The 12,010-nt window shown below is 49.5% G+C and overlaps 1 protein-coding gene across 11 annotated transcripts in view; it reads left to right on the plus strand.

Moving 5' to 3' along the window:
* The first annotated feature begins 2,326 nt into the window (after positions 1-2,326).
* Positions 2,327-12,010, plus strand: part of RGS9 (regulator of G protein signaling 9) — a 38,993-nt gene continuing 29,309 nt past the window's right edge. For 3 of the 11 annotated variants that reach the window (XR_011135452.1, XM_068913488.1, XM_068913486.1), the window contains exons 1-3: positions 2,327-2,533; positions 9,062-9,158; positions 11,858-11,908. Coding sequence is in view for 9 of the 11 variants with exons in the window: in XM_068913488.1 (XP_068769589.1) it covers positions 2,471-2,533; positions 9,062-9,158; positions 11,858-11,908 (211 nt within the window). In the remaining 2 variants the exon portion in view is untranslated. Of the gene's footprint in view, positions 2,534-3,791; positions 3,901-5,359; positions 7,228-9,061; positions 9,159-11,857; positions 11,909-12,010 lie in introns of those variants that run through there. The other 8 variants (XM_068913489.1, XM_068913487.1, XM_068913493.1 and 5 more) reach the window with 6 other exon arrangements.

Below are 12,010 nucleotides of genomic sequence, written 5' to 3' on the forward strand. Positions count from 1 at the left end.
CTGGTATCTACCCTGATATTACGTCCAAAAGAATTGCTTGCGTAGAGCAGACATCTTATTCTCCTCCCAATATGTCTCTCTCAAAAAGAAGTGGAATCACTTTTGGCAGTTGTCACCCTCAAAATGCCTGTTGGCTTCACTGTCCTTTCCCTTACTTCATCCGATTCCACTTTGAATTCCCTCTCTCTCGCGCGGTCCGTGCTATTGGAATTTCTATCACCTTTGCAATTTGAGAGGACCACCAGGGTTTGAGCTTTGTTTCAAAGAGCCAGACAGCAACTCAGCAGTTAAATTAGGAGACTGAAGACACATGAAGAACTCTCCTCCTGCTCCTTTTTGGCAATCAGCTGATGCCTTGAAGCATGAGATATGACTACTTTGATATTAGCATGTGGAACTACAAAGGTTATTCATAACCATTAAATTACCTAGCAGCCCAAAGCAGAGAATGCCAGAAAAGCCTTCTGGAAAGCACGTAGTGTGTGTGATCCAGAGGCTGCTGTAACTCACAAGGGGGGATTTCACATGGGAATGATTTTGAGCAGACACAGGAGAAGGGATTTCCAAACCACTCGCTTATTCACATACTATGAAAGAGCAGAGATAAAGATAAAACACTTCCACGAGGGCAGCAAAGCAACTGGGAAAGCAGCCTGTGTCTTCAGGCTATTACTATGAATGGAAAAAGAGCGCTGCTCTGAGTTCAGAGCCAACGTGCTTTCCTCAGCTGTGCGAGCCACAGCTCATGATGTCAGAACTGTCACACTAACGCAGTGGCTGGGAAGCCACTGCCCTGAGAAACAGTTTTGCATGCGTGTGGGAAACGTGGGCTCTCCGTATATGACTTGGAAACAAACGTATATGTAGCATGTGAGTGTGCGTGCATATGGGCGAGATGTAAACACACATGCATGACGTGTGTGTGCATCTGTAGGATGTGTGAGCGCATGCCAAGCGGTGCTGCATGAGATGTGTTCGTGGAGGGTGTGGTTTGCTGAATGCGTGTTTAGCGTGTGTTTTGTGTTGGATGCAGGCACATGTGTAGGTGTGTAATGTGAAAAAGGCAAAAGATGTCCACATGGTTGGCATGAATTCCTGGGAATGCTTAGTGTGAGACTTGGCCCAGTAACATTTTGTGTGACTGAGGAGCCAGGCCTCTCTCCTCCCTCCCTGTACCTGCAGGCTGAGCCCTTGCGCAGCCGGAGGAGATTCCACGATTCTCTGAAGAAGCTGGTTGGGAAACAAAGCTCTTGATTCCAGCGCTGTCAATCAGATACTGTTCACCCACCCATTGGCATGAGACAGCTCCATCGTGAGGAAGTGCTCTGTAACCAAGTGGTCTTTCTCTGGTTGCAATGAGTCAGAATTTCCCCAGACGGCAGATTCACTCACTCCTCAGAAACCACCAGGCTGGCTCCTGCATCTGCAGCTGAGAGCGGAGCTGACTGAGGTTGGTGACGTGCCAGGAACCGATGCTCGAAGCACTGCTTACCTGCTAGCACACACAGGATGCTCAGTCACAACAGCTTTGTCTTGTGCACCCTTGTTTTACTCCAGCCCATCTGGCAGTCTTTTTGAGAGGGATCCTCCCCGTCTCCTGAGGAATGAGCAGTGCATGGGGATCCTGTTAGCTCCCCTTCACCATTACTGACCTGGTCAGCCTCGTTTTGCAAGGATTATTTCCAGTGTGTCTACAAAGCCTGGTTCATATTGGCAGTCTGAGGCACCCAGCGTCTTCCAGAACCAGCTTGTGCCAGTTTCAGCCCCCTGTCCTGTCCCCTGCTCCCAACCCCGGGCCCTACCCTTGCCCTGCTCCCAGCCTCATCCCCTGCACCCAGCCCTGTCCTCTGCTCCCAGCCCCAGGTCCTACACCTGCCATGCTCCCATCCCCACTCCTTGCACCCAGTCCTGACCCCTTGCACCCAGCCCTGTCCCCTGCTCCCAGCCCCAGGTCCTACACCTGCCATGCTCCCATCCCCACCCCTTGCACCCAGCCCCTGCACCTGCACCCAACCCTGATCCCAGGGCCAGCCCCAGCCCCTGCATCCAACTCTGACTCCCAAGCCCGGCCTTGAGCCCTGTGCCCAGCCCCTACTCCTGCACCCAACCTTGACCTCAGCTCTGGCCCCGGCCCCGGCCCCGGCCCCCACCCCTGCACCCAGGCTCAGCCCCGCCCCTTCATTAGCCCCGCCCCCGGCGAGGCCGCGGGCCGGGCGCGCGCGCGCGCGCTCCCCCTAGCGGCCCGGGGCGGCAGCCGCGCGGCCCCGCGCCCTCATGCAAATGAGCGTGGCGAGGCGGGTGTTGATTGGCTGCGACGCGCGGGGCCGGCGCCGCCTCCGGCGGGGACAGGAGTCGGCCGCGGCGGGTGGCCGCAGCCAGGTGTGATCGGTCGGCGTCGCCGCTCCGCTTGGTCCAGTCCAGTCCAGTCCAGTCCGGTCCGGTCCGACCCAAGCCAACCCGGCCCGGCACCATGACCGTTACGCGGCTGGACCAGGGGCAGCGCCACCGCCCGCGGATGGCGTTCCTGAAAAAGGTGAGGGCTGAGGAGAGCCGGTGGCGGGGGGCCCGTCCGCCCGGGGGCGATGCCCGGGGTAGGGCCGCTCCGGGCGGGGGTCCCGTGGCCGCCGCTGGGTTTGCGGGGTCCGGGTGGCCCTGGGGTGAAGGATGGGCGGCAGCGTGAAGAAAACACTGATGCGTCTGTTTCTGTAGCTCAGTCTCAGCTGAATTATCCTCCTGACAAGTTTCCTTCCTCTCCCCCCCCCCTTTTTTTTGCTTCCCCCAAAGGCTCTGAAAACGGTGTCATTAACTGGGAGAAAACCCCCCCTCCGCAGCGCCAGGCCCCCGCGTCGCCGGGGCCTCGGGCCGGTGCTGGCTGCCAGAGGAGGGGTCGCGGCCGGCTGTTTGCCCTCTGCCTCTTCCCGCTCTCTCAGAGCCGGCTGCCTCTGTGACCCCAAGCACCTGAGAGCGGGAAGATGTATGCCTCCGCTTTTGGAGAGGATGCGTAATTTTGTAACGTGTTCAGTTCCCCCCCCCTCCTTTTTTTTTTTTCCTGTAGCGTTCATTCAAAAATGTAACCGGTTTTAGCGTAACTGATGTCTGCAGAGATTTTTAAACGGCGCCCGTGGTAAGCTAGCGTTTCTCCCGCCCACTGCTCCTGTCTGTGGTTTATCCTGTTGAGTGGGATTAGCTGGCTTTCCAGTGGCAAGTACAGCCATCCGGTTCTTGTCTGAGTTGTAGTTAGCTCTCATGCAACGCCCGCAGCCTAAAAAGACAGGACAATTATAGGGGGAAAGGGGAAAAATTTGGGGCTGTTTGGTCTTGAAGCATGCACCGGGCAATGCAAGCACTGGTACTTTTCATACTGGAGGAGGAGGGAAAGAGGACGTTTTCTTTGGTGCTGTGTCTTTCTAGGTAGACTTGGCTGAGGAGCCCTGCCTAAGGAAATATACTGGGCCAAATTCTGCGCTGAATAGTACTCCCATGGCATTGCATGCGGGGGTGCGGAGGAGAAGCTGTGTGCTTTGAGAGGATGACCTCTAGCAGCTGTGCTTTAGCTGTTCGGTGGGAGCCAGCAGCCTTTGCAAAGCACTCAGAGTTCCTCAGGTGGGAAGATCTGTTAAAACAGGGAATGGTTATGGAGAATACGCAACTGGCATTGTGAGAGGATTTGAGTAGTTAGAGCACTTTGCGTGCCTAAAACCTGTTTAGCACCAGGAAAGGAACCTCCTGGATGGTCAGTAGAAAGGTTTTGGCTCTCATCTCTGCTTTCCTTCCTCCTCTGTTTTTTCCAGACCTCGGGGAAGCCCTGGATGGAGCCTCAGCTGTTAAATTGCTTGTATGTTGGCCGCCACGTCCTGTGAGACTAGAGCGCACCCTTGCAGTACCAAGCACCTCTAACAGGTGGGGGTGGTGGCAGCTGAGGATGCTTGGTGCATATCCACTTAGCACCTTATGGGATTAGATCCTTGAGGAGCTAAAATCCTAGAGAGAAGCTTTGTTAATTGCTTAAGCCTGTGCTCAAGCCTTGCTACCAGCTGGCACGTATGCTGCTGTGAGGCTGCTGGCCCTGTTGTGCCTCTGGGGCTAGGATGCTCCTCTGTGCTGGTTCTCTTGTGACTGAAGCAGTCCTACCATCACAAGACAGGGAGAAGAACAGGTTTTGCTTCAGGGGGGTGGGCAGTGCCTTGTACTTGCTGTGAGGCTGCTCTGCCCAACTTGAGCTGGCCATACAGCTCGATCCTCGTGGCTGATGACACCGTCCTGTGGTTCCTACCTTGTGCCCCAGTCTGAGGCAGAGGCTTGAGGCAGATGTAGTTGTGAGGGCTGAGCTCTGCTATTCCCCTGGTTTTTTTCCCCCTTCTGACCTTGCACGCATGTCCTACACTAGCGTGTTTCAGACCTTCGGCAGGGCAGCCAGGCAGACATCCACTAGCCCACTTAAAATTGCTTGGCTTGTTGTAGTTGTTTATTTCCCTCCTAAACTGCTTTGGAAGAGAAAATGTTGGTCAGAAGATCTGTCAGGACAGGGAGGGTCCTCCCAAACACATGCTTCAGCTACATGTACTTCAGGCCACATGCTCGGGGGGATTGAATCAGACCAGCCTCTCGGTGTCTGTGCCTACGCTACCAGCAGGGATCTGGCCTCTATTACGCAGCAGCTGGCAAAGCATCAAGCAGCGCTTTGCAGGGTTGCGCTCTCAGGCGGCTGGTGGGCTGTGTATTTTTCCTTGCTGAGCTACATGAGCTGCATCGTGACTCATACCTCGTGGGTAGGGCTGATGGATGCCGCTTGCCTTTTTCCTCTGCCTCCCTCTTACTCTGGTCTCTGACGTCCGGGTCAGCTCCTCCTGATGTAGCATTGCGACTGGGGAGGGGGCTGGGTCCTGGATCCACAGTGTGGCCCAGGGGGCTTACTGATCTTGGTTTGAATCCTCCTGGATTAGGCTCTCCAGCAGTTGCTTGCCCACATCTGTCAGGACGTTTCTAGAGGTTTATTTGATCCCACACGTGTTTCATCCCTTCCTCACGGCAAGGCGAGCATGCGAACAGAGGCTGTGTTGGCAATGGTGAGGGAGCACGAAGGAGGGCAGTGAATCCTCTTCCGGGTTTCCTATGCTCCCTCCAAGGGATCTCGGGGACAAGAAATGCGTACTTGGCCTGGAACTACAGTCCTTTGTGCTATAGAGTCACAAGTCCAGACTCTTCCCTTCCTGCCTTTGCTTTCCCTGTCTCTGAAGTGGGTATCCCAGTGATACGTGCCTCTGTAAAACATTGCGCAAAGTGTAAAATGTTCTGAACGTCACTGGCAGTGTCTACGAGCCGGGTAGGACTGTATTTTGATTTGCATGTTTCCTTGCAGGTTTAATTAGGAGGCCCTGCTGGAGTGATGACGGTGGCACAGTGAGGGAAGATGGAGTATGTGGACAGAGCGAGCTCCAGCCCTTCGCTCTCCATTCACAGATTTGCTTACCTTGAGTGTGAGATTGCTGCACCCTGGGTGGGGTGGGAACAGGCCCCTCAGCTCAGGTCTAAGGAAGAACAAGCGGGAAGCTGGTTAACAAGCAACTTTTTTTGGTTGTTTTTTCTCTTGATCCTCCATGAATGTGCAAAGCAGAATTGTTAAGTTGTAGGCCTAGAAAATAATTATCCTCCTGAGGCAGCAGTTAAGATGAAAGATTGTATTGCTACCTGAGAAATCGGAGCAGGGAATGTTGATCTTTGCAAACAAAGTTAGGTGGGTGGATGGGTGGGGGGATGAATATTTTTGATGGAGAAAGCAGTAGGTGTTTAATTATAGCACCAAGGAGCGGGCACTCTGTAAGCTGGAGCCTGCTGGGAAAACTTATCTTTCTTATATCTTGAGTGAGGATACCTCTGTGTGGCTACATGCTGAGAGGGGTTTGAACTTCTCACCTCTGAAGTATTTTGTTGTTGCGTGTCAAACTCTCAGCACCCCAAGGCTGATGCTTCTGTGTTGAAGATGCCCTGGCTCTGGGACAGGTACTCAAAGTAGAAGGCCAGGAGAAACAAGCGTGGGAAACATGCCCAGAGTAACTCACCCAAGTAATCCATCAGCAACAATCTGTCCATGCTATTCCCGCTTGTGGGAAAGGGTCCGTGTTGGATCTGCCTCCCTCAGAATTACAGGGTTCCCCAGTCAGTCACTGAAGCATTTGTTGGTAAAGTGCTTTGCACAGAAAACCCAAACCATGCCCAGGATTCCCACATGCTGCTGTAAAGTTGATGCTTTTTTCCTATTATTTGTGAGTTTAGTTGTGCTTTACACTTAACGAACTCGGTGAATTCTTCCGATCAGACAGGGGAGAGTTTTCGTATTGTCTTCTCTGTGGCTTTTGGGGTGAAAGTAAGTTCTGTGTAGAGATTCAGGTTGGTTTGAAGGAAGACCTCAGTGGGGTTTATGCCTCGTGATGGCTCTGTGCTTAAGGTGAGCTCACTGCAGAGCCTGGGTCCTTTAGCTGTTCTCCCACTGGTATTTACTCTGTGTGCGTCTCCACTCATCAACCAAAGGCAGGAAGTGGCTTCTAGCTATATAAAATTCAAACCAGACAGTGCGTCCCTGGCCAAAAATGTGACAAAATGTGCTAGTGCTCTTAGCAAAGCAAGCACATTTTCTCACCGTGTTTTAACTAGCCCTTCTGGCCTCCTCCTGGCAGGCTGGTGCTGATAGCAATTCCTAATCTCTAGTGATCTGTAATAAGCAGGCCATTTCCTTGGGAGACAAGGAAGAGACGTGTTGAGTTTTGATCAGTAAAATGCGTGGTTTGTAGCCAGAGCAGCAGGCACCACCCAACAGTAGCTCCCTGTTCATCTCGCTTTTTTTTTTTTTTTTTTTAATATAAGTTATTTCTTAAATGATGTGAAGGAGCCCAGAAGGGTACAAAAGCGACAAGTGTCTGGAGCTGTTCACTCATTAAAAGAGAGAACATCCTGTGCTGGGAGGCTTGAGTGAGTTTCTGAATCATTTGCTTGCTCATGACCGGCAAAGGCCCGTCTTCTGAATCCAGCAAGGAGTGAATGGCTGCCCTGTACATATGTTCCAGGAACGAAGGCTCGGAGCAGAGTGCGCTGTGTGACATGCAGGGAACATGCACTGCTTGAGCCAAGGGGCCTGCCTGCCTGTCCCAGAGGTGTGTGGCTGGGTATGGCCCCCATCGCTGCAGCGTGGAGGCAATTGGCACTGCTGTATTTGTTCTGCCAGCATCCCTGGTAAGGAAGTGTTGGTTGCAGAGCTGACACTGAATTACAGACAGAGTGACTTCTCCAAGATTACCCATGTTTACTTACAGGAGAACAGAGCTGAATCTAGGTTTCCTAATTTAATGCTCCAGCTGATGCATGCTGCCTCTCCTTGTGTGACACAATTACACAGACATCTTTCCATATCTGACTTTGAACTTGTGGAGGCTGGCTGAAATTGGGGCCAAGTGATTGCAGAGCCCTCAGTTTCCTGGGCTGCGCAAAGCTGGGGAATGGGAGGAGGGAGGTGCTCTTCCAGCTTTGATCTTTGAGGGACCACATGGCTGTCTCATCCATGAGAAAAGTCATGTCCTTGCCTGCAGGCTTATGGAAACTACCTTGGAAGTCTGAACTGTCAAGTCTCTAAATGCAGAAGGTAACTAAAAGTAACCTAGCGATGACTTTTATGGTTCCTGGCTTGTTGCTTTTAGTGGTTGACTTTCGTTGTGCTGGATCTGGCAAAGATAGTGCCATCACTGAAGTGGGCAGGGTTTTGCTTGGGTAAGGGCAGTGGGATGAGTCCTTCTGACCCATCTTTGATGTTATGGCTCAGTAAATTTGGAGTTCAGTTAAAAAGACTAAGAAAAATCTTCATGTTCCTTTGCTTTGGGTGTGGTTTTGTTGTTTTATAGTATTTTATATGAATGCATTTATATAAATATAAATATTTTAAGAAATTTTAAACAAACTTCTCTATTTTAGTCTTAATTTGACACTAGCTTTAAAAACAGTTGAAAATCCATTTTTATTGTCAAGCCCAGGGTGCATCCTGTCGCTACAAGCTTAAATCCTCATTGAACTTGGCAAGACTTAGCACCAAAGTCACTGTGGTGCCTGCGAAAACAATACCCTTCATTATGCATGAGTGTCATCAAGTCACATTCATTACATCCACTGATGCTAGTTAAAGAGCTGCATCCTCTCCTGAAATGGATGTGCAGAGAGACCAAATTGGTCCTGCTGGAACAATTTGAACAATCTAGAAGCAGAACCCAAAAGGAGAAGCGTCTTCCACAAAACCACTGCTCTCATGGTACTCAGATGAGCATAATATGAAATCTCCATAGACAAAAAGCATGTGTAACCAGTCCTTGGCCTGCTCTTCAAAGGCTTGGTCAGATTGTACCTGTGCTCCCCCAAAGGATGGGCTGTTCTCTCTTCCTGGGGTCTGTGCTTCTTGCACAGTCCAGGATCAGTCGTGTGCTCTCCCTGTTACTTCTCAAAATCCTGCCTGGTTGTTATCTGCAGGTCAGAAGCAGAACCTTTACTTTTTAGTCTTCAGCCAAACGATTGCTGATTTTCTTGGTCCGTGATGCAATATCACCGAGTCTGTGCACAGATGGGATATAGAAGCGGCTTTCCAGGTTTTATTTGTTCCCATTTTTCTTCTTAATTGCCCCAGCAAGCAGCCCACTGAGCCAGAGAAGAACACTTACAGGTAGCAGAGATTTTTCTCAATAAGGCAAAACTGTCACAGTGCTATGCCTGGAAAAAGCTAGGATTTTCTTTTCCTAGCTCAGTTCTCATGGAGTGGTTGCATCCTGTCGTCTGCTAATCCTAGCTGCTTATATGTTTCCTGTGGACTCTAGGAGGGAGTGACACTGAGTCAGTGCAAAGGTCGACACAGTCTTGAAGTGGCATTCCCAGTGGAAAGGGAGAGGTTTGAAGAGGGTTGTGGTCATTGCATCCATCCCCATGCTGCTCCTCTTTAGTTTCCTCTGGGAGGCTACCCAGAGCTGCTGCGGCCCTGGGGTGCCCTTGTGCTCGCTCCTGTAATACAGCCCATCCCTGTCATGCTTTGCAGATCGAAACGCTTATGATGGAAATGCAGAATCCAGACACAGGCATCAAGATGCACACTCAGAGGGTGATGATCACAAACATCCCACATGCTGTGGCAGGTAAGAGCTTATCCTGGGGAAGGGACTAGCCAAGGAAGTTCTTCAAAGAAAAACTGTATGCGGACCTCGTGGCCACCCTTGGGTTGCCACTACCTGGGTGCATACTGGAGCCCCTGTTCCCAATAAATATCTAGGCTTTGAAACGTACCTGCTCCCTTTATCTCATTCTCGCTCATGTCTCATTTCACTCCTACTTCTTTGCAGAAGAGACATGAAGATTGCTAGTCAAGCACTTCTAGCTGTCTCATGTGAGTTTAACTCAGTTGGCCTTGCTTTGTCTTAGAATACAGGTGAACAGAAGCTTCAACTTCCAAACCTGTTGTATTCCTACTGGTGCTGGATGAAAAATAAAAGATAAATATTAAAATCTAATTAAAATAGGCAGAACTGAATTGGATTGAAATATGGTGCTTCAGAAATGAACAACAAGCAATTAGTTTCCCTTTTAACGTTTTCTGGTAATAATAATTTTTCTTCAATTCACAGGAAAGAAGCAAAATATTCAGCCCGCTTCTCTGCCTCTAAATGACAGCTTTTCCTCTTTCAAACAGGCTGAAGAAAAAAACAGACGGGTAGCTGTGCTGTGGATGTGTCACATCTAGCACTAGAGGCAGTTCCTATTGTGGTCTTCCTTTGTGCCTGTTAGCACCTTTCACATGGCACTAGCAATGCACTCTCAGTATCTCTACTTCCCTGCTCTCCAAACCTTCACATAAGCTCTTGTGAGGGATCCTTCACTGCAAATATTCACACAAACTGTACCAAAGTCTCGTCCTCCTTTGGGCTTTCTGCAGCACTTTGAAATTCAGAACAAAAATTCCCACTGAAACCAGTGAGCTTGCTCCAGGCAACTAAGGAGAAAACTTAGCCAAATAGATTAATTCTTTCCCACGGTATTTGCAAAGCCCTTTAGGCTCTCTGTATTGTTTGCCCCATTTTTTTAATATGTGGAAGCAGAGGCACTAAGATTAGGTTACTTGCCCTTGGAAGTAGTCTGAGTTGGTGTGAAGGTAAGGAGAACCTGAGTGATGTCTGAAGCTCATGCTCAGGAGTGCCTTCTATGCATTACAGTCCAGACCATATACTGGCTTAAATAGCTCTTGTGCAGCTGAAGCTGGTGGGGTACTTTGCATCTGCAAAGGATCTGGCCTTGCCGCCTCTAGTTCTTGTTGAATAGTTAAGGCTGTGCTACAGAGAAGTTTCTTCTGTACTGAAGATAACATGCCGACTAGACTAAATGAAGTGGGAACAAGTACTTCTCTTGATGTCTGAGCACTATAAAATACCACTTCCTAAAAGTCAAGTGGCTAGATGACGTGGAGGGAAGATGCCCATGAGTGCTCATCCTCTTTGTGTGCTGTCTGCTTTATTCTGGTTCCTTAACCAGAATTGCTGGGAGTTCCCTCTTACGTAGGGCACCCTCATAAATTTTAGTCAGCTTCTTACAGGCATCTGAGTTGTGGTCTGTCGGTCATTATCACTCTCTAGACTGATAGTTGTAGTGCCACCCAAGCTGTGTATACACTAATTGGCTTCTGGGTGTTTCAGAAGAGACTGACTCATGTTTAATGAGGGAACTGTGAAGACATTAGAGCAAATCAATCAGTGGACGCTAATCCACTGAAGAGGACTTGGCTCTTTACATTCAGAAAGCTAGCTAGGTAAATTCCATGTCAGTAAGATGGCTCACAACTGAAAAGGCAAATAACTATCCATGTTTAATGTACACCTTTTAGGGAAAATGCTTACAAAGAGAGCTGTCTAGAAATGAGTGATGAGATAATCCTTTAATTTCATCTATTTCAGGAAACAGGCAGTAGGATAAAAGCTCTGAGCCCCATTAGAAGGCTAAGTCATCATTCCAATGTCAAGAAAGGTCATCATTTCAGTTTGCAGTTGTCAGGGACGTTTGAAGGAAGGGGCTGTTGGTATTGATGTGAGACTGAGTGCATTTTTGCCTGGCACTGTTTAAATGGAAGGAGGTTCACAGTACTATGTTCTGTGATACTGATTAGAAGACTATTGGAAGTTTATGCTAACTATGAGGATGACTGGCCATTGTCCCAGCAAATGAACTGGAAGAGGTGAAATGTTTGTGAATGTGGAAATCTTGTTTCCCTTAGAGATGTCCTGTTACCACCACAACTTGGACCCCAGACCAGTGTCTGAGAGTAGTGTCTCTTAAAGGACTAGAGAAGATCAGTCTCTAGTCTCTTTCTAAAGCTGAGATAGCACCATGCTCTGTGAATCTGGAGATAGTTTGCAGCGATTCTTTCGAGATGCGTTGGTGCAAAGCAAGGACACAGTATCTTTCCTGGGAGAGTAAGCTGTTGCCTTGCTTAAGTCCTTTCTAAGCCAATCATGAGGGTTTAAGTGATGGTCAGGCCACGTGTTGGCATTTTGGCACACTCAGTGTACCACTCTGAGTTTGTAGCCTTTGTCACACTCCCTTTCCCAGTCAAAAGCTGTCTGCTGGGTCAGGAGAAACACCTGAAGGGCAGTGTGGGCAGCAGGAGAATGGCAGTGCAGTTTCTCTGCTTCTCTTGCATGGTGCGTTTGAGGGCATGTATGGAACAAGGGATCTGTGCATTTGGTGGGCTCCAAAGCAATGTTAGGGATAAGGACTGGAGGAGTTTCATTTTGGCCCATGCATTGCACACTTCTAACTTCAAGTACCTGAGAGTTTCTTTGCTTTACAGGTAATGATGTACTGCAGTGGATTCTCCAGCGTTTGCAGATCACTGAAGAAGGTGGGTAGATGTATAAGCAGGGATGCCTTTTCAGCTTTGCGTTATAGAACTTTAAGATCTCCATAGACAAAACCTCTTAGATGTATTCTTCTCTCCTGAGCA

Source organism: Struthio camelus, chromosome 19 (genome assembly GCF_040807025.1).
Source record: "Struthio camelus isolate bStrCam1 chromosome 19, bStrCam1.hap1, whole genome shotgun sequence".
NCBI lineage: Eukaryota > Metazoa > Chordata > Aves > Struthioniformes > Struthionidae > Struthio > Struthio camelus.